General features: G+C 40.0%; 1 protein-coding gene across 1 annotated transcript in view; it reads right to left on the bottom strand.

Annotated features, from left to right (window-relative positions):
* The window catches only part of OXCT1 (3-oxoacid CoA-transferase 1), a 137,292-nt gene that overhangs the window by 95,062 nt on the left and 14,777 nt on the right, over positions 1-27,453 (bottom strand). The window contains 4 exon segments of the mRNA XM_030330595.1: positions 10,730-10,790; positions 13,940-14,046; positions 18,288-18,437; positions 22,001-22,136. Of these exon segments, the coding sequence (XP_030186455.1) occupies positions 10,730-10,790; positions 13,940-14,046; positions 18,288-18,437; positions 22,001-22,136 (454 nt within the window).

Here is a 27,453-nt window from a genome sequence, read left to right as displayed (position 1 = left end):
CTCTGAGCTGTCAGCACAGAGCCCAATGCGGGGCTTGAACTCAGAAATTGCGAGATCATGACCTGAGACAAAATCAGAGGCTTAACCAACTGAGCCACCCAGGCGCCCCAAGAAGGTCACAATGCTAGTGAGAAACAAAGATACAATTCTTAATCTCAGAGTCTGTTTATAAAAAAAAATAAAAATAAAAAAAAAATAAAGAAATATAGTGAGACTCCTAAGGGCTTAGTCCCAGGGCTTCTTTCCCTAAATGGCCTTTTCTATTCCATGACTGATTTATCAAATATATGTAGATTATTCCCAATAGTAAAACTCCCTTCCAGAGGATACTCGATACAACATTGCTCGAGTCAGGCTAAGGAGTTAATCTCTGCCTTTGCTCTAACCAGCACATCATACCCAATGCATCAGCAAGTCTGAAGATTCCTCTTCCAAAATACTGTTTACCTCGATTCTATCAGCCTTCCCCACCTATACTCCACCATCACCTCATCCATGGATCAATGCAACTGTCTCCTTACTGGTCACCCTGTCTCCCTTTATGCCATTGTAAAATCCATTCTATACACAGTACCCAAGCTACAAGCATGACCCTTTCATTGCACTTAAGTCCAACCTTCTGTAAAATCCCACGTATCTACCTACCTACGTTTTCAATTTTACAATTCTTCTTATTGATGAGCATCTCAAAAATAAAGCCTTAGTACTATTACGTCTTGCCAGAGGCAGATGGAGCATGCAAAGTCAGGACCAAATCTTCCAAGTGTCCTTTTCATTAAGACCATTCAACTTCCTAGTGATCTACTCCCAGGAACCTACTCATGTCTCAGTTTTCTCATTTGTAACATTATAATAAAACTGCTTCTTCTCCTATGTCACTTGGTGATTAAGAGGATCAAATGAGTTAATATATGTGGAAGTGCTTTGAAAAGCATTATACAAACAGAAAGGGATATAAAATGCATGCTACTGCAGAAATGGTGCTTAAGTACAGGAGTTAGCTTCTGCTTACAAGAAAGAAGAGTTAAGAAAATCTAGCTAAAATAATTGACTTTTGCCTCTTGTCACTAAAATACATTAGGCTGGTTCCAGCCTTTTCTTTTGCTTCAGAGGACTCGTGCTATACACGAAAGCACATGGCTTCCTGATCTCCAGTACCTTACCAACAAATAAGGAATAACCAGATGAATCTGTTTCTGACTGAAACAGGAAGTTCAAAGCCACAGTTCAGAAGGCTGAGAAAATCAGGCTCATCAGGCCCAAAGCCTCCCTGCTCCTCTCTTCCTCCTCCCTCTCTGCAGGATGCGGAGGGTATAGCTCCAGAGGAGAGCTTATAGGGCCCCTCCAAATGACAGGAACACAGAACAACTGCAACTCCCAGACCACTTCCACAGCTCCTGGAAACCGCAGGCTCCTGCCAGCCAGCAGGAGCTGTACCCGCATGGGAGACATGGCTCAGGTGGCAGAAGTCCTGAGGTACCGACATTCACCTGGCTGTGCATCTGTGTACCCAAGAAACTAGTCCTCAAGTACGAAACAAGTGAAACAGGCAGGAAAAGGCAAGATGCTTCTAATAAAATCAGTCCATCAATTCATGCTACTATTAAAGTCAGATTTACCGACAAAGGCACTGGGATTTTAAAGAAATGGCACCAACTGTGGATGGATACACAAGTTGTTGTATCTGATCTTCCTTTCTTTATGGTTGCTCCCCAAAGGGTCTGCCAAATTGCACATTCATTTCATTACTACACAAATTCTTGTGATTTAATTTTTTATTGATTCTTCTCAACCACTTGCTATTGTTTCAGTTCTATTTGAGCTCATTGGTCTTTTAAGAAATAACAGAGTGACATTTAACATATTTGGACTACAAAAATAGAAATTATACTGTAAATTAAGGGTCTGCAAACTTTTTCTGTGAAGTCCAGGTAATCTTTTAGGCTTTGTGGACCTCTGTCACATATTCTTTTTTTAAATAGCCCTTTAAAAATATAAAAACATTCTTGGGGCACCTGGCTGGCTCAGCCAATAGAGCACGTGACTCTGATCTCAGGGTTGTAAGCTTGAGCCCCACAATGGGTGCGCAAATTACTTAAAAATAAATTAAAAAAAATAAATTAAATAAATAAAAATATAAAACATTCTTAACTTTATGTGGTACAAAAACAGGCCATGGGCTATAGTTTTGCAATCCTTTTAAATAATTACTGTGAACTAATAGTATATAGAACATATATGGCTACACACAACGTAAATCAGCCTTTCATTTAAAATGAATCATAGAGGTTCCACAGGTTTCCTTTTCCTGAAGCAGGTACTAAACTAGGAATTTTTTATATTAGAGAAGGATGAGGAATATACTCTGATGATTTTTCATGAGGCAAAAAATTCTGCCCAGATAGTTTTTTCTCCCCTCCTTAGGTGGTCATGGATAAAAGATGCTCACCAAGAATTAACGAAGCTTCCCTTATAATGTACATACCTTTATAATAAATGTAAAAGCCTAAGTTTATACAGTGATACACATTGACAAAATGCAAATTTGTGAAGCCTCAAAAATTATAAATAGATACAAACTCAAAAACCTAAAATAGAATAAAATTCACCAGCCCATCAAAAAAAAAAGGGAATGTGTTATTAAATGACTTTCAGGATCTCTGCACTGACAATAAAAAACAGCACCTAAATTTTGTAAGGATAATGGCACACAAATGACTTGCTGTAATTGGTACTGCTACCCCACAATGCAGTGAAGTCCATTGTACCCGAGATAATGGAACTCTCTCACATAGCTGCTGCATTGTTACCAAGCAACAAGAAATAAATGTCAGGATTAGCACTTGATTTAATATATTTTTATCATCAATAAACCATGTTTCTATTCTGCTATTCTTCTGGATGTAAATGGTCATTAGTCCAAGAATTATATTTAGTAATCTATAAGAGTGTGCAAAAAAAAAAAAAAAAAGTGAAGTTAACACCAGGCATTCATCAAGTCCATACTTTTTAAATATTTACTGTTTCCTTGGTAGAAACAGCAGATATTAATGTAATAGTAATTCTGCTACTGAGAAGGCTATTTTGCCAAAATACTCAACTTGTCTTCATTAATACAATTTGTCTTCGTTAAATACATCTTCATTAGCATTCAAATATTTTTCAAACCAATGTAGCATTTCATGAAAATTCAATGGCCTTTAATAGCCATGAATGATCTTTAAATACTTTAATACTCTGAAATAAGTAAAGTCAATCACTTCAGTTAGTTAGTGGTGTGAGGAAATTATCTGTCAAAGCACTGTTTATCTGGCTGAATTTGTAGCATAAGAAACTTACAGATACCTCTTTCAGAGTGATTTAGTAATAATTATAAAATGAAATATAAAGCATGAATAAATCTTGTCACTAAAAACCTGTAAGAAAAAGAAATGTAAATTAAAAGATATAAATTAACAGGTCTAACAACAAAAATCAATGTAAATGATATCCATTGCTTACCACATCCATCCCGAAAGTTAACACGTGGGCAAGTGACTGCATTCTGCCTTAGGATCAAGGGTCACCAGGGTTCATGGGGGGGTTGGAGGAAAGAAGGTATTTGTTCTTTTTGTATTGTATCAAACAGCTCTCTTACCTCCTCTCACCTTTTAAAAAAGAATTTGTGTCGAATGTTCAACTCAACTGGCCCATGTAGATGAAGTAAGGAGGACTGGAATAGTTTCTTGCTGTCCTCATTCTAGTTAACTAACTGAACCAGGGCTTTACCAGGTAAATACTTAAGGGCAGTGAAAAATACTTAGCATATTATGCATCACACAGTGACTATCAAATTTGACATTCTAGCCAAGTTCTCATAAATACCACGTTTCCATAGGTCAATCAGAGAATTGGGTGTGTGAATGAATTCCATACAGGCATGACCAGTAGTTGCCTGGGTATGGATGTGTGTGCTTGAAACTGAATCTGTCTAATGAGGTCTCTTAACTGATTAGAAGTACTTGTCTTATGTGGAGAGAAGTTTTAATTTTTTCTATTTATACCCATGTTTTTTCTTTTTACTATTTCTTGTAAAAATTGTGAGTTTCACTGCTTTAGAAGCTGTAATATCATAAGGCATTTGCAATGTCAAAATTAAGAAGAAAAGACACTTAGGAGGAAAGGACTTATGTTTATCCCTGGGGCATTTCTGTGTTCTCTAAAGCAGGAAGGAAGATAACCAAAGTCTCTAAACCACGGATACATTAATTGGCCTGCTTGGTGGAGATTAAATGTTCACAGAATCCATTGAAGTGATTAAGTCATGTCATTAAAATCCACTGTGTTCCCACCTTCTATTGTAAAGTAAAATAACAACCAGTTTGATCACTTCTGCTAAGATAATTCACGGGGTGTTATCAATGCAAAGTTCTGCAAACAGGGCCAGAGAGTCATAAGAGCCAAGAGGTTCCAATCGCAAAATCATCCTCCATTCATCTCAGAGTTTTGTTTGTTTTTTTTTTTTAATGTTTATTTATTTTTGAGACAGGGAGAGACAGAGCATGAACAGGGGAGGGTCGGAGGAGAGGGAGACACAGAATCTGAAACAGGCTCCAGGCTCTGAGCTGTCAGCACAGAGCCCGACGTGGGGCTCGGACTCACGGACCACGAGATCGTGACCTGAGCCGAAGTCAGACGCTTAACCGACTGAGCCACCCAGGCACCCCCATCTCAGAGTTTTAAGGTCAGATTTAGGCCTAATCATCTCTTGGGGACTATTATGAAACGAACTAAAAATACAAATCCTATTTCACATAGCCTCTGAAGGAAACTGCCGTTGCTCTCAAGAAAGCTGCCCTCATGCAAGGCTCCTTGGGCTGCCTGCCGTCCAGCACTGAACAAGAGAGAGTAGGTCTTCCCTGGTCTTCAAACCCACCAGGAATGTGCTCCCCCTACCACCTAGACGGCTCCTCCTCACAGGGCTGCCGAGCTGGTGCCCTGACTTCCTGGGAGTCTCTACTCAGGAGTCAGCTCACTGCGGCCTTTACTGCCCACCTTCTCTAAAACTTCAGTTTCGTCTCCTGGCGTTTCAGGTTTCTTTTCATGCTTTTTGGTTGTCTTTTCTCCTTAACGTTTATCAATAGATAGCACACTGCCTGTTTCCCTTGGGTATTGCCTGTCACGTCTTAAGCATCAGAACGTAAGCTCTGTGAGGGCAGGGGTTTTTGGTTTTGTTCACTGCTGTGCTTCCAGAACCTAGAAAAGTGCCTGGCACCCTAGGATTTAGGAGCTTTTTTGAATTCTCTTTAGAATGTGGTTGAGGTATAAAATCTGGTGGTTCTTCCCAGATACGAAAGGAGGAGAAAAGGGGAGACGGGGATGTAGAGGAGGCAAGCATGAGCGTCACTGCAGCTGAGGGATGAGCTCGGGGGTGGGGGTGGGGGGGGGCTTCACTATACTCTCCTGTTTACTGCTGTATATATGTTCATTGTCCTTCATAATAAACATCAAAAACAAACATTTTTTAATATCCTTTATACTGCAATCACTCTCTGCCCTTTCTCACCCACCAGTGTGTCTGCTGGGCAGGATGGCAGATGTGCCTCTAATCTTTTCCTCTAGTTAATCTCCTAAGGCGAGATGGCACGTGCCAGCCATTAGGACAGAACGCAGAAGTCACAGTTCCCAAAGCCTGCCTCTTCTGACACAAGTCTTAGGATAGCACTTTGGGAAATAAGTTTCAATATGTCCATACCTTATGACTTAGAACATTTTCTTAAAAGCAAGGAACTGATAAACACAATATCCCTGACAACGGTTATGGCCGCAGTGGATGCAGGCAGACGAAAAGGAATATGGGCAATCTGCTAATTCTTACCTTGGGTGGGTTCACAGATATTCAATTTATTATTATACTTCATAACCCACACAGGCTACACATCTACAATATTTGTACGCATCAAGTATTCTAGAATATAAGCAATTCTTTCATAAGCAAATATAGAAATACGCCATGATGTGAACAAAATAAAATAATTTTATTCAAGTCGTGATAATAAATATACTATTTTCACTAAAAGCTGAAATGAGCTAAAATAGAAGAGGCCCTGTATAAACCTAACACCAGCCATGGCACAACCCTGACGAAACCAGCTGGGCTATTTTGGTCTCAGGCAGCTTGAAGAGCCTTCGGTGGCTGAGTCAGACGACCTTTTCTGACAGAGCAGGCACGCCACGCTGCTCGCAGGAGACAAAAGCTTACCAGTCTCCTGAGTGAAGCACTCCAAACGCTCCCCCTGAGTTTCCTATTATAAGCTGCTTTTGAAAAAAAATGCAGAGACAGGTCACTTCCAAGAAAAAACGCGGGGTGGTGGGCTAAGCACCGGGGAGACTGGCAGAGGGATCACAGGGAATTGAGGGGATAGCGAGACCCTTCCAAAAGCCAAATGAGTTCCCTCAGGAAGACGCGACAGTCCTCACTTCTCTTATTACACACGCAGAATGTAACACCAAGAGTCATTCCCTGGCTGGTTTTGCACTTAAACGTGTGAAGTTTATCAGGGAAGACGACTTCACCCACTCAAAGAGAAGGAGGTCCAGAAATAACACTGTCTGGGCCCAAAAGAGAAACATCTTTCTGGCATGTGTGCCAATATGTGCACCCACGTGCACTATTTTTCCCAGTAGCTACCCAGTTCCTTACGGGGGTGAGGGGGAGGGACACAGCCAGCATTCACTATATCACAACTTGGTGGTGAAGTATGCAAGTGGTTACAGGTTTTAAGAAATATGAATGCAATATTCATATGGATTGTAGTAAAGGGGAAAATGACCTACTTGGTCACCTCATTGGCTTTACATAACTCACAAGCTTGGGCAGAACACATGTGAAAGGGGAAACTTTTCTGAAAAAGAGGACTATTTCCCTTTTAGAGAAAGTAGAAAGAATTCATATTGAGGGCAAATTTGATACTCTCTTTAATTCGAGATAAACACACTGGTTTGCTTCTTCACATAAATATTTACTGTAAATTAATGAAAGAAGAACAAACAAACAAAAAGCAAGAAGACCACCCTGCTTCTAAGTCCAAAAAACAATTTTGAGCAGTCTAAGGGAACCATCATTAATATTATAGACAGTTATAGTTCTGCCCTCCTTAAAACTCAAGTTACAGGATGGAAACAGGGATAAAGGCTGCAGAGATGCAGCCATGTGGAGCGACACGGGAATTCGGAAGAGAGGCTCTAACCCAGATGCTGAAGCTGCTGCTGAAGAGTCCTCGATTTCCTCCTCCATAAGAGACAGGACACGAGCTGAGAGCTCTAAGAAATAGCTTCTGACTGTCTGCAAGTACCAGAACAGACATTCAATCACCATATTTAGGGAAATCTGTGAAAAGTTGCAAGGTTCAAAGAGGCTACAAAATAGAATGAACTGAGTCTAAGAGAAAGACTGAATGGACCCCATACAGCTACTGACCACAGGGTGAGGCTTCTCTAAAGCCAGCTCCAAGGTATATGGTAGTGGAGGAAAAAGGGACCACGATCAGAATAACTGGCAAGGAAGAACAGAATAGAGGAAGAAATTAGCCAAAACACTCTGCTCAATTCTAAGAGTTAACATTGAAATGGTCTACTTCCAGAGATTCAGCATCTTTCACAAGTTTGAAAAACCATCCATTTATGACAGTTTGAGAGTATTTCATAAAATAATGGAAAAGGGCAGACACCCTGGAATCAATATCTCTATTGCTCTGTTCTAGCTCCACCTAGCTGTGTGACATCAGGTCACACACAACCTGTCTGTGCTTTAAAGTCCTCATCTGTAAAATAAGGATAAAAATGGTTCCTACCTTATAGGACTATCTTGAGGATTACAAAAATAATAACGTAAAGAGTACAGCAGTGACTAATACATAATAAATATTTGATTAACAGTAGCTATTATTGTTGTTAATAACTAGCAGGCAAGAGAAAATACGGGTAATTTATGATCTCTGAGGATTCCTGTTAAATACAGCACTTCAGTGGCCAGCTTGTAATCACCCATCCCACTATGATCACCATAAAATAAAGTAGGACAGGACTAGAGAAGAATTACAGAATCCTGGAGGTCAGTGCAAGTGAACAGAGTACACAGAACTCTGAGGAGTTGGAGCTGGAGGTCAGGGTACTCACTAGACTCAGAACAATACAAAAATCACAAAATCAAAATGGACTTTTCATATCAGAAAATACCCAATCTACTCACCATCCCCAAGTCCAAATTATTTTCCTCTTTCAAGAACACAGTTCTTCCAATTCAACTTATGAGCATGTGGACTTCTACTATTGAGCATGCCGAGGAGATAGGCTTATAATAATCCATTATCTACAAGCTGTTTTGCTTAATGAGAAAGAACGAAATATGGCCTTTTGTAGCAACACGGATGGAACTGGAGAGTGTTATGCTAAGTGAAATAAGTCATACAGAGAAGGACAGATTCCATATGTTTTCACTCCTATGCGGATCCTGAGAAACTTAACAGAAGACCATGGGGGAGGGGAAGGAGAAAAAAATGGTTAGAGAGGGAGGGAGCCAAAACATAAGAGACTCCTAAAAACTGGGAACAAACTGAGGGTTTATGGGGAGTGGGAGGGAGGGGAGGGTGGGTGATGGGTATTGAGGAGGGCACCTGTTGGGATGAGCACTGGGTGTTGTATGGAAACCAATTTGACAATGAATTTCATATTAAAAAAAAATAAATAAAAGCTGTTTTGCTTAGATTCCTAAACTAGAAGGACAAATTAGATTTCATCTTGATCATTATAAATAACCCTGTGCAATAAAACTTTTCACAGATATCTATGTTGATCAAAATAGTAGTTGCTAGTTATATGCAGCTACCAAAGAGAAAATGAATTTTTATCTTGTTTAATCTTAATTAATTTAAATTTTAAATGTCACATATGGCTAGTGGCCACCATGTTGGTCACTGCAGGTAGAGTCAATTGGGAGTGGCTGTCTACAGCACCATTATTGAAAAGTATCCCAATGTGAGTCTGAGTCTAGCAAAAATGTGTGCAGTGATAGATCAGAGACGTCTGTTCCCAGGCAAGGGAGGCTAGCCTTTATCATATTTTCAGGATCAGTTAAAGGATTTTATCTCCCTTTTCCTTATGCCAAAAACAAAACAGAACAAAACCAAAGAAAACCTCTCTTTTCTAATATTTACAGTGATTCTCAGACACTAGAGGGTCATTTTCTGTTCTTAGAAGAAGACTGGCTGAAAAGAACCAGATTATAAAGGAAGAAAAAAAAAAAGAAAAAGAACTTCACCCAGGACAATGTATAATATCTCCTGGTATTCAGAGAAGGAACACTGTTGCAGGAAGTTTTATAGAAATATATAAAATGAAGAGAGGGCTAAACTACCAATTATTTTAAGCTATGTTATATATAGGCTTTTATTCAGTAATATTATGTATCTGTGTCATAGACAGATCATTAAGATGATTCCATAAATAAAAAACCAGATTACACAGAGTCAACCACATTGTCCATTTTAAATTTTTTTTTAACATTTTTATTTATTTTTGAGACAGAGAGAGACAGAGCATGAATGGGGGAGGGGCAGAGAGAGAAGGAGACACAGAATCGGAAGCAGGCTCCAGGCTCTGAGCCATCAGCCCAGAGCCCGATGCGGGGCTCGAACCACAGACCATGAGATCATGACCTGAGCTGAAGTCAGACACTCAACCGACTGAGCCACCCAGGCGCCCCAACATTGTCCATTTTAAATGCAGAATATATACTGAAGTCATTGCAAAGAAACCACCAGGCCTGGGTTGAAGGTACTACATCCTCCAGAACTTTAAAAATAAAAATAATACACTTCACTTTCCAAGAGATGAACTGAATTCTAACATTTGATTTTTTAAAAATACCACCGTACTGATTCCATGAAATACCATCTTGGCCAAATGTATGCAGAAGTCAAAAGATGCCACATACAACACTACCATCATGAGAAAAACCCAGAACATATATTCTCATTTCCAGATCCCACGATGGGTTCCTATAAAGCTCTCCCAAGGAAAAACTATCTCAAACTTTTGTGAAAATTTGGTTCCAAGGCGATTCTCAAAGCCTCAAGTTAAGAATCATTACAAAGTCTCCTCTCAGGTTCAAATACATGTAAATAAAATGGGTCATTATACCCAACAAAATGGGTGTAAGTACCTATTTCTGTCACAGAGTGTTAACGCTAGCAACGGTCTCCCACACCTTGAGATGTCCAAAGAAGAGTCAGTCAGTTCCTTAATTCAACTGTTCCAAACAGAGCCACAACAAAACAATTATTTGTACTACCCCCTCTTTCTTCCTTAAAGAATTCACAGTATCTAAGATAATGAACTTCTGACACAACTTACTATATTTTTGGGATTCTGTATATAAAAATTCATCTTGCAATTTTACCCAACATGATCTATTTCACTCAAGTACCAAAGGACTTTTATAAGCTGGTCAGTCTCATAGCTTGATCTCAAAGAGAGCATTTTGTGAGACCCTAGCTAACCAGAAAGTTGCTGTTACAGTAAAATTTCAACTACTATACATTGAAATAGAATTCTTCGATATCCAAAATTTAAAACTTGTCATTGTTTATCCTCTAGAAAACAAATGAACTGCTGTACATTTTCTGAGCTAATACATAACATCAAGTTTAAAAAGTAACCTCTGGAAAGCAGAAAAAACCTCTTCTCTTACCTCCACCACTGTGGTTTCTGCCGCCTTGCACATCGGCAAGTTGAAATTCCTTGCACTTTTCCTATATTAGGAATGGGGGAAAGTGGGGAAAGAAGACCAAAAATAAGAAGAGCCTCTCTCAGCTTTCATTATAAATTAAAATAATTTCTATAAACTAAAACTCTGTGAATTTTTTTAAAAGAATGTATCAGATTTTCCGTAAGTATTAAAACTATTTTATAAATAAAAACAATTTAATGGCCACTTCATTCAGTTATATAGCTTTTATGGAGTTGAGGAGAAGAGGGACTATTTTTCATGTTCAACATACGATTATACACAGAAAGATAAAATAGATATTAATAAATCTACTCTATTTCAAACTATTTGCCTGAATCTTTTAACTGAGATGCCACTTTGTTTCTATAGTTATGGATTTCACTAAACTTGGTCTTGTTTAAATATTAAGAAAAGTAGCAAGTGCTTTATATGAGAAGGTATAGTAATTATATTCTCTATTAAAAAGAAACTTACTGCTGAATTTAAATGAAACATTCACTGGTAATGTGTGAATCATCTATAAAGATCATTCCGGGGAACCAATTTCTAATGAAATTGTTTGAAGTACAACACCCACATCAGACCCTGAGGTGTAAAAACTTCAAGAAAGTGCCAATTTTGCTGACGGTTTTGCATTCCCAAGTTCTTAACTTAATGCACCACCACTATCCATAAAAAATTTAATATATTTTTTGTTTCTGAGAAGGTAAGTTGGTAGAAAAACTCATTTCATAAAGGGAAATGAGTTACAGCTCTCTTTTACTAGCTCTTTTAGGCCACCAGTGTTTATCTCACTGGGATTCAAGGATAAATATAAACTCAGGCATGTCCCAGAGAGAGAGGTCCTTTGGTACTTCCACAAGTTGCTGTGTTGGATTCCACTAGACATCCAAACAGCATTGAAAGCTCCAAGAGCAGTGTGGCCAGAGGCAAAGGCATGCAGGACTGTTCTACCAATGGCCTAGACAGACCTCTTACCAGTTGTCCCACTAAACAAGAGGGTCATCCTGGAAGCCAGTATCCTAAGAATCTAAGTCACTTGACCATTACTGATAGGCGGTCTCATCTCATATCAAATCTCAAGAGCCACAGGCATAATAAATGCTCAGAACAGCCCTTGTGCAGTCTTTAAGACAGTAGAGCCAGGCAGTGAATCACAGGACAAACGCATGGAAATATTTTAAATCATTCATTTCCATTTGCTTCTATACAATTTCATTAATATCTTCTTTAATTTTTTTAAAGTTTATTTGTTTTGAAAGAGAGAGAGAAAGCACAAGAGAGAGGGGGTGAGAGAGGGAGAATCCCAACTAGGCTCTGCACTGACAGCGCATGGGGCCAGAACTCACAAACTCTGAGATCATGACCTGAGGCGAAATCAAGAGTCGAGTACTTAACCGACTGAGCCCCCTAGATGCCCCAATTTCATTAATCTTTTTAAAAAAGCAACTAAACTTTGCAAACATTTTACCAAGGTGTCAAATAAGATAGGATGCAAAATGTGTAACTTCCAAAATTAACTGGTTGAATTCAAGAAATCAAATATATGGGAATACAAGTTGGTGCAGCCACTCTGGAAAACAGTATGGAAGTTCCTCAAAAAACTAAAAATAGAACTACCCTACAACCCAGCAATTGCACTACTAGGCATTTATGCACGGGACACAGGTGTGCTGTTTTGAAGGGACACATGCATCTCCATGTTTATAGCAGCACTATCCACAATAGCCAAAGTATGGAAAGAACCCAAATGTCCATTGATGGATGAATGGATAAAGAAGATGTGGTATATATATACAATGGAGGATTACTCGGCAATCAAAAAGAGTGAAATCTTGCCATTTGCAACTACGTGGATGGAACTGGAGGGTATGATGCTAAGAGAAATTAGTCAGAGAAAGACAAATGTCATATGACTTCACTCATATGAGGACTTTAAAAGACAAAACAGATGAACATAAAAGGAAGGGAAACAAAAATAATATAAAAACAGGGAGGGGGACAAAACATAAGAGACTCATAAATATGGAGAACAAACAGCATTACTGGAGGGGTGTGGGGGGGGATGGGCTAAATGAATAAGGTGCACTAAGGAATCTACTCCTGAAATCATTGTTGCACTATACGCTAACTAATTTGGATGTAAATTTTAAAAAATAAAAAATAAAACAAGTTATAAAAAAAATCAAATATGGTATTAATATCATATAAGGTCTTCAGAAATCAACAAAAATGACATGAGAGTGGTCACTGAGAATTTAATTGTGATCACACCAATGTTGCATTTGGTAAAAATAAAAAACCGCTAGAACAGTAAATGACCATATTATAAAAAAGAAAACTATTTCTGTAACCTAACAAGTGAAGTCTTCAAGACCACACATTTTGGAAAATTTGCTTATGTATATTCAAAGGTGGTACAATTTTCAAAATACAACCATATAATGTATAAATCCAAGATACTAAATACTTGGTATTTAGTATGCTTAGGGCAATCAAAAGATCTTGAAATCTATTAAGCCTGTGGCTTAATATCTGTGGCTATCCAGATAACAAGAATGCAAGTTCAGGATTATCAAGATTAATCAACTTTTCATTAGAACCTAAATACGCATTTCCTAGTAGACACCAACAGGACTGGAAAGAACTGATCTAAATGGTTAGTAGCAGTATCTTTTCAGAATATCAAAATCACATAGGCCCTTTAAGACAATGCATATCAATAACAATATCAAAATTAAATACAATTGTGTGTTTTTGTCACATTTGCTAAGAATGTCTCAACACACATGGAAACTAAAACACACATGGAAAAATCGTTTGTATGTAACTATATACAAGGGTATATAGATTCAAATGCCTTTCAATGTGGGCACCAGCCAATCAGAACAGATTCCCAGAAGCACACCACATCTCAGCAAGAGCAGTTGCCTTGCACGCGCGCGCGCGCACACACACACACATATATATATGTGTGTGTATATATATATATATATATATATATACACACTGACCTGTGGGTTGGTTTGATTGTAAGCCACTTTTTAAATGAATTTTTAAACACCAAACACACCAAGATATCTATTTTGTAAACATAATTTAGGAAATGTAAAGTTGCTGAAATGCAACTTTGCATTAATTGCATTGCTTTGCATAAAACCATCATACTACCTGAAAATCACATTTCCTGCTTGGTCTGCCTTCCAGGCTTTCACCAAAGCAAAATCTCCCGTAATTGCTTCCTCCAAAATAAAATGCTGGCCATTAAACTCCCTCACCTGCAGGAGACAAAGGGGGCACTGTCAGATATTTGCAGAAGTCTTGTTTGGCTGTGGTATGTGCTCTGATAGAAGCAGATAATAAGGATACGCGCCTAGTCAGGGAAGGTTTCTCAGAGGGAGGACAATCTGAACTGAGGACTCAAGGGTGAGGAGTGGTAGGCAATTAGGATTTGATCAAAGTGGTGGAAGGGGAACTGGGAACAGCATGTGCAGAGACTCAGCAGCAAGAGAGAGCTTAGTAAACTGGAGGAACTCCAAGTTCTATATGCCAAAGGCACAGACTGTGTTAGCACTCATTATTTATGTGCATAAGTTATATACCTTGAACATTTCCTCCAACCCAGGAAAAAAAACTATATAAGCCTCATAAAATCGTCAATGTATATTGTACATAAAATAGTTACAAAAATCTGTTCATCTCTAATTAATCTATAACCATCTGTTGAGATATTAATTGGAATTCCTAGAACCTGTAGATGACATTGGAGAACTGACGTGCCACATCTTTCCACCTGTGAGTTAAATACACGCCTATATTTTTTGAAATCTCCTTTTACTTCTTTGAATTGCTTGGTAATTCTTCCCCCAAAAAAACTTTGCATACGTTTTTTAGGTTTATTCATAGGTACTTCATGGTGTTTTTATGCTACTATGAAAGTTCTATGTTATTCTATTACACCTCCTTTTCTATCGTTACTGTTTAATGGAATGCTATTGACTTCTGTATTGTATTGCCTTTTAATTCTACTACACATGGAAAGGGGAGCGGGAAGAAGCAGCATAAAGTAAAACTATGCCATGGCATTTTGTTCCTTTTTTCTTCTTGGGGGTTTAGCTCTGGGAATTGAAACAAAGAAAAGAAGAAACAACGTCAATGCTGTGCCCCATCCTAAACGGGATTGAAGCCATAGGAAGGCAGAGCTCCATTCTCGCTCATACTACGCCCTCTAGTGGACAAACTGCATGCATATCACAGAAAACTTCAGGAGAAAGTTCTGTATAGTTACTTTTCTTTATGGTTTAAAGCAGAAATCCCTTCTTAATCAACAGCTTCTTTAAAGGCTTTATCCCACTTTCTGCTAGAAAATATTAATGAATTTAGGGGATCACTGATGGAGGATCTTATTAATATGAAACTTAGATAAGTCATACAAAAGCTATTCATAAACTGCACATCAACATACAGCTTTTTCAAGAGCCTTGTATATTTCAAAGTCATTACTGTAAACACTAATGATAATAGATGAGAGTATGTTGCATACAGATCTGGAAACCTACATACAGATCTAAATATATGCTAACCCAGGGCAATGTGAAAAAACTGACTTTTTTTGCCCTATTCCAATTATACAATTTCCTGATGGGTCTACAAACCAGCAGTTACTGAGTGCTGACATTCTAAAATTTTAAAACAGGGGAGGGATTGGTTTTGCCACACTAACTATTACACTCACTTGAAAGAGTTCTGTGTGCCCCGGTCGCCACTTCCTCTTTTTTCAGCCCTTTCTCAAATCCACTCTGATCAAATTTCTATCATTCCAGAAAAATCCTCCCTTCCAGAAAAATCTTTTTTTTCTTTTCAAGTTTGTTTGTTTATTTAAGTAATCTTTACACCTAATGTAGGAACTCATGACTCCGAGATCAAGAGTCACATGCTCTTCTGACTAAGCCAGCCAGGCACCCCTAGAAAAATCATTCTTTAAGGTCACCAGGGTTCAATGCCCCCTCCTGTTATGCCACCTCTTCTCAATGGGACAGTGCTGATCACTCCCCACTTTGTAAGATCTCCCTTGTCTTTCAAGTTGCCACACTCCCCTTGATTTTTCTCTTCACAGACTAGATACTTTCCCCTTCTCTGCTTCTCTTTTCACTCTTCCCACCCTTCAAATGCAAAAGAGGTTTTCTCTACCTGCACTCCAGCCCTAGACACTCATCCAGTTCCACAGATTTAACTACTACACGCTGATGGCTCCAATCCCCTATCCCAGCTCTAAACCCTCCCCAAGCTAGAGACTACTGAGCAGCTTCTGCTGGAGCCTAAAGGACATGTCAAACGCACCCAGTCCCAGACAGGGCTCTTTGATCACCCCCATACTTCACCCATCTCAAAAAGCAGCAGGCTTGGTTCTTGTCTTTCCTCATAGCCCACAACCAATCCATTGGTAAATCCTACTAGCTCTGCCATCAACGTATGTCTAGATTCCAACCCCTTTCCCACAAGTTCCACCATTTCACCTCAGTCTAAACAGCTTCCACTCCCACCTGGATGGATACAACGGTCTCTTAAGCTCTCTCACTGCTTCTGCTCTTGTACCCCTACCAGAAAACTACCCAGCAGCCACAGTGATGCTTCCAAAATGGAACTTGGACTACATTACTCTCCCACTTTGGAACCTCAGTAAAACCCAAACTCACGATCTGGCTGCAGCCTCGTTTCAGCCTCCCATCCTACCACTCTCTGCCTCATTTATGCTGTTCCGGTCTCACTGTCCTGCTGTCCCACAAACTGGGCTATCCTGCCGCAGGACCTTGTCTTCTCTCCTCCTTCTGACCAGAGCACAACCCTATAATCCTCACCCGACTCATTCTCTTGTTTTATTTCTGTATCTACCAACTGTCACTTCCTCAGAGAGGTTTCCCTGGACCCAATCTGGAACACAACCTCCCTGGCCACTGACCATTCTCTCTGCCCTTACACTACGGGATTTTTCTTCACAGCACTTTCCTCACTGACATTACGTGTTTGTTAATTCATTCCTTGTCAGTTCTTCCACTAGAGGGGGCCTGGGTCTAGATCATCGCCTTTTCTACCATACTTAGGCTAGTGCCTGGCAAAGAGTAGGACCTTAATAAATGTCACTGAATTAAGGCATTTACTCACCTCCTCTTTCTACCACAAGTAGGGGAAGTAAAGAGCTAACAAGAATCATTTCAAGAAATTATTTGTCACATTCCTAGGTAATTGAGACAAAAGTACAAAACTATTAGGTTTGTGCACCTGACTCCAGGCAACAATGAACCCAGGCATTCAGGACAGACTCTAGTCTATCCTATGTTTTCCCAAGGCGAGTTAATGCTGTAACTTCTAGCAAACTCTCAAAGTATTAACCCAATTTTTCTGAGCATCATTATCTACATCACTAAGATCCATTTTAATAATTAGACTCCTGTCTTACTTTGTCAAAAACTTTTTAAACCTAATTAGGTAGTAAAGGAGCAAGACAAAATATAAAAAAAAATGTTAATCAAAGCTTTGAGTCAATATAGGTCATTCTAAGCAGAAAGGCAAAGCTCCAGATGGAGGACACTGCTAGAGACAAACAGTGAACAGCAAGGGGCATGTTCAGTGACCTTTTATCTTCTCTCAAAATATGGAGGTGCAGAGCTAACATCCCTATAAGCAAAAAAAAAAAAAATGTTTATAAAAATCGCCGTAAGTGATAAGAGGTCCCTTGATTTACTAAGTTGTCACTTCCTTAGAGCTAAGCTGAGCATTTCTGCAAACCTGTGTTACTGCTCTTGAGCCATGTGGCCAGAGAGAAGCAAGAGGTACTGAAAATACAGTAATGGAATACCAGCCTGTGTAATTTTTAAAACTGGCTCAAATCTAAGTATCTCAAATTTCTATATCTAGAGTTCCATTCTTTTCTAGTATGTGAGTGAAGCTACCTAGCGTACTCCATCCTACCCAGCACTGTAAATATAACTGAAGTACTCCATCAGCTCCATATGTCCACTATACAAAATGAAGGATAAAGGAGACGGTATAAATGTTCTATTATGTAATTACAACTGCCCCCTACTTTTCAATATTGCATGCAAACATACGATGTCTTTTTTTTTTTAATTCCTTCATCCACATTCAGTAGGGGCTTGAGCATGAAGAGTTTGCTATGATATGTATCACACATCTACTCTATCTTCCACATAAGCATAGTCAGAAGTTATAAATGCTCTTACATTTGTTAAAACTTATCAGAAAACTAATCTTGGCTCACACATCTTATATAGACTACAGTTTCTTTTCTTCTCATTTATTTATTCGAGTTTCTCTATGTGATTTTAATTACTAGAGGATGCTCAGTTTTAGCTAGAAATGTTACCTAGCATATTCACATAAATGAAGGACAGTGTCTTCTCACACTGAAGTGATTTAATCCTTATCTACCCACTAAGTCCAGTTGGAATCCTACACTGAAAAAGAGTCCCAGCGCTACCTGGACCAGAGTCCTTCTTACCTCTCTTGGCTTACTGGCAATGGCAATGCTGCCATCCTTGTTGTATTTGATCGGTGACCCTCCTTGTTGCACCAGGGTCCCATACCCGGTGCTGGTGTAAAATGCAGGAACTCCAGCCCCACCTGCACGAATCCGCTCCGCAAGCGTGCCCTGCAAGTGAGCAGTCGGCACACCATAAGAAGTTCATTAAGCACACTTCTGTATGTGGATACAGAAACACGTACAGACATGGTTCCTCTCTCTAGAAGTTTATCATTCTAAATCGGACCAAGCATTGTATATTGCTGTATTTCACAAACACTGTATGCTATATTAATTTAAAACAAGTACTGCACCTCTAGACAACAATCTCTCAATTCTTTTTTTTTTTTTTAACATTTATTCATTTTTGAGAGACAGCGTGAGTGGGGGAGGGGCAGAGAGAGAGGGAGACAAAATCTGCAGCAGGCTCCAGGCTCTGAGCTGTCAGCACAAAGCCTGACGCGGGGCTTGAACTCATGGATGGCGAGATCATGACCTGAGCCCAAGTCGGACACTCAACCGACTGAGCCACCCAGGTGCCCCAACAATCTCTCAATTCTTAACCCACATTCAAATGTAACTGCTTGTTTGTATAATCAGGATCTCAGCTTTCTGGCGCCCACTGCTCTCCTGACATCATAATCTACATCAGTCTATCTGTAAAATCAATTTTTAAGCCTGAAGTATATAATTTATATTTATTGAAAAACATGTATTTAAATGTTGTGTTTTACTGTGTGCCATATGTAGGTATAGCCTGAATCTTATCATTGATAACAATACCATTATTATATAATAATATGTTCACTTTGTTTTATTCCAAAACATTCTTATAAGCATTTCATCTAACACATTATCTAATGAAGAAAAAATCCAAAGTTAAGCAAAGATTATACAACATATAGGTAATTTGTTGGTTTTTCTGTTTGTTTGTTTATTTATTTATTTTTGAGAGAGAGAGGGAGACAGCAAGCAGGGGAGGGGCAGAGAGAGAGGAAAACGGAGGATCTGAAATGAGTTCTGTGCTGACAACACAGAGACCAACGTGGGGCTCGAAATCACAAACTGTGAGATCATGACCTGAGCCCAAGTCAGACACTTAACTGACTGAGCCACCCACATGCCCTAGTAATTTGGTTTTTAAAAGCTAAGAGTACTTTAAATTCTACCTCCGGGTAGAAACAGCTGTATGCAAAGTTTCTTGTACCCTCTTTTGATCATCTTTATCAGATTCCTAGGTACCAGAGATTTAAACCTGATTTCCCTAGCTCCCTCCTTCCCCCAACTACTTTTCCACCCAATTTTCCCCACAGGGGAACAACTCTGGCCCTGAATATTTCCTGATACCCTCCCTAACACTGAAACCTACTGTTATGGTCTAGCTACATCATATTCATGCTAGATAACTGACTGGCCATTCAGTAGTAAGAATTGATTTAGGTATTAATGACAATATGTTAATACGGAAAACAAATTTCTACTTTATCTGTGAAAACAATTTCTACTTTAGCTGGGGCCTTCAAATACTAAACTCAAAGCAGGCACTAAAAGTTGGGACTTCAGACATTGAGTCATTGAAGTAGGTGGGATAATCTGGGGAAGGTAGGATTTGAGGCACAACTGAAAATCTTCCAGATAACTGTTTCTCTATTCCATTTAATGGACAGAGATAACTCCATTTTGTTTTAAGTTAGTAACATTCACAAAATTAAACCATCAAAACAACCATAATAACAGCCCCTACCATAAAGTATTTTTTATGTCCACCCTTCTTGAATACCTTTATTCCTTCTCTCTGTCCCTCTGGGCAAGAGCCTAAAAGTGGACAATTTCTACATACAGGCTCTCTGCAGGTACCACCAGCCCCCTGCATCCAAACCCCGAAGGGAGTCCTCACCCCTACCACTTTATCTACGCTTCTCTGGCTCACAGGCTGCAAAACAAGGTGCCAGAGCCGATGTCTGTGTACCTGGCACAAAGTGGGCAGAGAGACACCGACCTCTTTCAGCTTAAAGAATATAAAAGAAACACTAAGGAACACCCATGTACATGCCCTCTGACAAAATAAGGGGTAATGCAAAAGATAAAAGAAGTAATTGAAATTATTTTCAAGGGCTCCACAACCCAGAGGAAAAGGGATCTCAACCTACAACGTGAAGAGGAAAAGTATATGCTATCGACTGAACTGTGTCCCCCGCAAATGCGTATGTTGAAGCCCTAACCCCCATGTGACTGTATCTGGAGACACGGCCTTTATGGAAGTCATTAAGGTTAAATGAAGTCATAAGGATAGGGCCCTGATCCAATAGTATTAGTGTCTTTATAATAAGAGAGCCCAGAGTCCTCATTTGCAAGTGTGCGTCCTCTGTCTCTCCCCGCCCTCCTCCCCTCTACCAAGAATCACATCAGCCTGTACCTTGATCTTGTACTTCCCACCTGCCAGAACAATGAGAAATCACTTTCTCTTGCCTGAGTCACCTAGTTTGTTACGGCAGTGCAAGCAGACTAAGACAGGATACCTTTTGTTATTTTCATTTTAAAGGAAAACCAGATAAATGCCAGGCACAGTGGGAGGCTGTGACAAACACCGCTCCCAACAACACTGCAGAGTGACAGAGCGTGACCCGCGTAATGTTGTATAGCTTCAGGTACAAGACGGTTCTCCCCTGCATTGCTGTCTCTAGACAAGCATATACTGAGAATTAATTATTGATTTTTTTAATTCTGCTAGATCACATCATTACCAATGTAGTGAAGTTAGCGGTAATAATGATTCTGTTGACAAAAATAAAGCAGAGTGGTGGGTTCAATTTCAGAGATGAAGGCAGATGGTGTCAAATTAGAAGACAAGTGCCTAGGGGCACCTGGGTGGCTCAGCCGGTTAAGTGTCCAACTTTGGCTCAGGTCATGATCTTGAGGTTTGTGGGTTTGGGCCCCACATTGAGCTCCGTGCTGATGCTGCAGAGCCTGCTTGGGATTCTTTCTCTCTCTCCCTCTATCTGCCCCGCCCTGACCCATGCTTTGTCTCTCAAAATAAATAAATAAACTTAAAAAAAAAAAGATGACAAATGCATATGTAACCTGTAGAGCCCTGTTTTACCCAAATGACTTCAAAAAGTTTCCTCTATGACAAACTCTTCAAGCAGTTAAGACGTAGTGTAAGAAGTAAGTGGAGACTTGCTAGATTAACTGCAGTAACTGTCTTGTTTGGTAATTGACATCAATTCCCTGGAGACCCGGGCCCTGATTCCAGCACTTATTCTGGGACACACCCAGTTCTACCCTCCATGGGCTCCACTTTCCTGATGTCTCAGCAAGAACATATTCCTCACAGATTTCTAATTCTATGATTCACAGGAACGGACTCTCAGGACAATCCCCCAGCATCTCAGCAAGTCCTACTGCAGGCTTCCAGCACAATGTATATCATAGTGCTGAACTTAAAAATTTATCCTGGAGCCTAGATATTTTTACTAGAAATACCTCCCCCCCCCCTTTTTTTTTTCCGTGCACAGCAACAGAAAATAATAGTCTAGACATCAACAGGTGTGACCTACAAACAAATTTCCTTGGTCTGGCAAAACTGAATCCTCTCTGCCTTACCTCTCTTGCAAAGGAAAATTCCCAAAGGGGAAAAGGTAAATTTTAAAATAAGTTACTGCTGTGTAAGAGAAGCAGAGAAATTTTCTTACCTGAGGTGTCAGCTCTACTTCTAATTCACCACTCAAGTACTGTCGTTCAAATTCTGCATTTTCCCCAACGTACGAAGACACCATGCGTTTTATCTGCTTGGATCGGAGTAAAAGGCCCAAGCCAAAGTTGTCAACCCTAGAAGAAAAATGCAAGCAGCTTGCAATCAAAGGAATATCAGAGACAACACTAATATCCCAGACTTCACAAACATGAAATGTTATTAATTTAAAGGATTCCCTCCTGCCGGGCATTTCACGCATATTCTCTCAGTCCCCCACCACCCAAAGAACCTTGCAAGGTAGCTATTCTTTTCTTATTTTACAGCTGAGGAAACTAAAGCTCTAAACCTTTAAGTGATTTCTGGCAAGATCTTGGGTGACACAGCCAGTATCCAAAGCCACACCAATCCTACAAGTCTACCCTGCACCTTTCATTCTTTCCACTGCTCCAAAGTGATGCCAGGGTAGAAGACAAGCAGAGATGAATTGGATCTTGCCTTACACTTTGAAGGCAAATGTAGAAGCAAAAGCAATGCCACACTCCTGATCTGCACTAGCTCCAAATGGAGAAATTCATTCTGTCCTAAAAAGTGAGCAAGGCATTCTCATATTTAAAAGAAAGAAGAACAGCATACTCTTGAAATTTGGACCCAAATTATAAATAACTATGAACATTTTCCCTATATCACAGATATTTAGGTCAAGAAGATTTAAACACTTAAACGTTTTTAATAGCAATAACAAAAAAATCAGGAAATTAATCACAAACCAGTGAAAAGATTATAGGCAGCAAGAATAATGGTGTTATCCGTTATCTAGTAAGTTCTATATAATATGGTTTAATATTTCTATTAAGGTTAGAGTTCAGGGGTGTCTGGGTGGCTCCGTGGCTTAAGCATCTGACTTTGGCTCAGGTCATGATTTCACAGTTCGCAAGTTGGAGCCCTGCATTGGGCTCTCTGCTGTCAGCACAGACCCCGCTTCAGATCCTCTGTCCCCCTCTCTCTCTGCCCCTCCCCTGCTCATTCTCTCTCTCTCAAAATAAATACATAAACTAAAAAAAAATATTTCTAAGGTTGGAGTTCAATTTATTCTCTTTTAAATTTTATTTAAGACTTTATCTTTTTTAGCGCAGTATTAGGTTTATAACTACACTGAGAGGAAGGTACAGAGATTTCCCAAATACCCTTGACCCCACACATGCATAGCCTTCCCTATTATGAACATCACTCACCAGAGTAGTACATTTAGTTACCACATATGAGCCTATAACTGACACTGGAGTACAATTTCTTCTTAGAAATGGTGCATATAGTATTGGCTTTTTCATTAAGTGAAGGTCTCTAAGTTTATGCCTTTCTTATTTATGTCTATTCTTTTTCAAAGCAAAATACACCTAGAATTTCAAGCAAAGTCAATGTGACAAGACAGATTAATAACCGAATGAATACTTTCCTGTTTTTAGTCACCTTATCCCTCTCTTCAAGTGTTTCAAAACTGCTCTAACCACTAGATAAACATTTCTAAGATAATGAAGAATGCTTAAACTTAAGCTATAAAACTATTTTTATAAGAACTATGGTAAAAACCACAATGAGAACCACTGTAAACATGAAAAAATGGCTAAATTTAAAAAAAGGAAATACCAAGTGTTGGAAAGAATGTGAAACACCCAGAACTCTCACATATGAGGAGGGGAATGTAAACTGATCCAACCACTTTTTTTTTTTTTTAAGTTGATTTATTTATTTTGAGAGAGAGGAAGAGAAAGATATTGCAGGCAGGGAAGGGGCAGAGAGAGGGAGAGACAGAATCCCAAGCAGGCTCCATGCTGTCAGTACAGAGCCTGACATAGGGCTTGACCTCACAAACCGTGAGATCATGACCTGAACAGAGATCAAGTGTTGGGCACTTAACCAACTGAGCCACTCAGGCGTCCCCCAACCACTTCTGAAAAATTATTAGCAGTTTCTATTAATGTTGAACATAGGGATATGCTATGTCAGCAATTCCCTTCCTGGGTCTATATCCAACAGCAATGCACACTTATGTTCATCAAACAACAAAAACAGTAGCACTGTTCCTGATGGCCAAAAAACTGGAGCCTCCTCAATATTACCCAACAGCAGAACAGACAAACTGTGGTATCGCCACATGTTGGAATGCCACAGAGCAAGGAGAATGAATCATCTACAACCCCTGGCAACAATGGATGACTCTCACAGATAGACAAAATGTCAAGCAAAAGAACCACAAAAGAGTACTTACTGAATTATTCCTTCTATATGAAGTTCAAAGTCAGACAAAACTAATGTATAAGATCAGAAGTAGGATAACGGTTAAGTTCAGTGGTGGGAAAGGAAAAGTGACTAGAAGAAGCATGAGGAGGGCTTTCTGGTATACTGGTCATGTTGCATTTAAAGAAGCTGGGGGTTGGTTACATGGGTCTGCAGCCTATAAAAATTCTTCAAACTTTACACCTGTGATATAAGCACTTTTCTACGTTACTCTGTATTATGCTACAATAAAGCCACTTTAAAGAACGAATATCGTGATAAAGCCAGAGTTCCTCCCAGAAACAGAAGACTTCATTCATGATCTCTCCCTCCTAATCCCCTTAGTGCTCCGATGGCCTCTCCCCTATGGAGCGTGGGTCTTCTACGTGGCTCACTCATCCAACAGTCATTTACCAAGTTGTTCCTGCACCCCAGGGCTATGTGGGTCCTGGGCCAGGGGAAACTCTAAGATATCAAGAAATAAACAAGTAACCCTATGATTACAATAGAGGGAGAGATATGCTAAGAGAGGTCTACATCAAGTGTGGTGAGAACACTGAAGGTCACCCAACAGAGAGGAGTAAGAGGTCAGAATAAGCTTACGGAAAGTGACGCTGGAACAGACTTGAAGAAAAAAGTCTTTGAGAGAGGAGTAGAGGTGTGGAAGTGATGAGCCAAAGAGGCAGATGGGCAGCTTTGCAAAGGTACACAGTGGTGTGACCGGCTGCATGCTGAACGCGACCGCAGTATGGATCCAAAGCGGAAGTGAGCAAGAGAGGTGCATGGCAGGCCAGCTTGTGACCTGTCACATGAGTCACACCAAGGAATTAGGATTGCATCCTGAAGGAGATGGGAGACCTTGTGAATAATTTTCAGTGGAAAATGACAGGGTATACAATCAGAGAGGTTCAGTGATTTAAAAAAACAAAAAACAAACAAACAAAAAAGGCAGGGAGATCAGTTAAAAGGCTCGAAATAATCCAAACAAGCAAAGACGGGGTTCTGAACTAAGGTAGCAACAACAGAAGTGGAGAAAAAGAGACAAATCAAGGGATAATTAGGGTAAAATCACTCACAGACTTGGTGTAGATACAGACTCACCCCAGAATTCTGACTCTGGCAATGGAACATAGTGGGAGAATGGACTGGTGTGAAATTAGTCTACTGATCCCTAGTGACATCCCCTTGTTTGACTAAGACAGGGATAAGTACGTACGGTTCCTTGTGTGACAAACCACTGACGTTTCTTCTAACAACCTCCTTTTCTCCCACCTCCACTTCACTCACCCATCCCCCCACTCCTCATGCTCACAAGTGCCCATCCTGCTCAGCTGACTCCTAATTCTCAGCATGTTGCATTTCCAAGCCTCTAATCTCCACCAGGCAGCCCGGACACACTGAATTCCTCAAAGTAGTCCCAGTAACCATTTGCTAAATGTGTTTACAGTTCTAGCCTCCAGTAATGAATCTGATAACATTTCCGATGTACCAGGAGCATAAAAGAATAGTTACGTGATTTATCCTCGCTTGATTCAAAAGAAAACTAAAGCCTAAAGAAGTATTTTCAAGAGTGTACTTTTGAGATACGGAGCCGATCCCCTCAAGACTAATAATGCGATTGGCACTAGGGGGCGCCAATCACCTCAGATTCCCTGTGTCTTGGAAAGGTAGTTCTTCCCCACACTCACACACAATGCATTCTCCCTGTTTGCCCCCTAATACCTAACCGGGCCTTCACTTCTTCAGGTTAATAATTCCATTCCCCTACATTCAGTTCCACCTGCAGCCTGCCCCATCCTAACAGATCTTCTGTACAAAAGCAATGACCTGTCACTTCTCTTTCATACTCTACATCAACTATATTGGAAAATCCTGACTCTACATTCAAATCCCATCCACAATCCAAGCATTTCCCACTTCCTCCTCCATGACCTGCACCATCCCTGCTTCTACCCCCGCACCCTGTAATCCACTCACAAAATGGTGGCCAAAAACATAACTATAAAAACAAAGTATGTCAGATCACATTACTGCTCCGTCTTAAATGCTGCAATGGCATTCATGTATTTATGTGAAAGCAGAGATCTCTAGAGTGGCCTGCAAGGCCTCGTAAGATGGGATGCCCTTTAGTCTCAGACCTCATTTCACCCATTTCCTTCTTGCTCCCTTTTCTTCTGCTGACCTCCTCACTATCCCTCAAAACCCCAGGCATACTGCCCAAGGCCTTTGTGCTGGCCTTTCCCTGACTCACAAACACCTCCCCAGGTAACACAAGGTTCCCCCCTCACTTCTTTCAAGTCTCTGGTCAACTGTCACCTCAATGAGTCCCTCCCTTGGTTTTTTGTTTGTTTGTTTGTTTTAATTTTTAAATGTTTATTTATTTTGAGAGAAAGAAAAGGGAGAGGGTGAGCGGGGAAGGAGCAGAGAAATGGGGAGAGAGAGAGAATCCCAAGCAGCCTCTGCATTATCAACACGGAGCCAGAAATGGGACTCAAACTCGGAGCCCAAACCAAGAGTCTGATGACATTTAACCAATTTAATCAGTTTAACCGACACAACCACCCAGGTGCTGCTGATTGCCTGATTTTATACTGAAAACTGCGGATCTATTTTCACGCTCCCAGTCCCCCTTTCTTGCTCTTTTTCTTTTTTTTTTTCCACAGCACTATAACCTTCTAACATACTGGAAAATTTGCTTGTTTGTTATGTTTCCTATTTATTGTCTGCCTCTCCCCATTGGCATGTAAGGTCCACAAATGCAGGGAACTTGGTGTCTCATTCACTGCTGTACTCCCAAGCACCTGAAAGCCAATGCAACACACAGAAGGTACTACATAAACACAGAATGTTTATTGAATAAATTTATTGCTTGATTTCACTTTCCCCCTCCTTACTAGCTCATCTCAAATAAAAATGAAAATCACCAAGTCCTTATGCTGGATATTTTCTATATGCCTGTCCAGACCCATTCTCTGATCTCCTGCCTTCCCTGTGCCAGGATGGCTGACTCTAGACTGAATCAGGGGGCTCCCCTGCCCTCTGGCTTCTGACCAGGTAAGAAGAGAAGGATATTGGGATTTATATTACCCCGACTCTCTCCCTGGCAAGCTGCAGCACATTGGATAGCCGTCTCCATAAAGCTTTCTCCCAGGTCCTGGCAGCCCCTTCCCCTCATTC

This window comes from Lynx canadensis, chromosome A1, assembly GCF_007474595.2.
Source record: "Lynx canadensis isolate LIC74 chromosome A1, mLynCan4.pri.v2, whole genome shotgun sequence".
Taxonomy (NCBI): Eukaryota; Metazoa; Chordata; class Mammalia; order Carnivora; family Felidae; genus Lynx; species Lynx canadensis.
The sequence above is the reverse complement of the archived record's forward strand: the minus strand, read 5'-3'. Positions and strand labels throughout refer to the sequence as shown.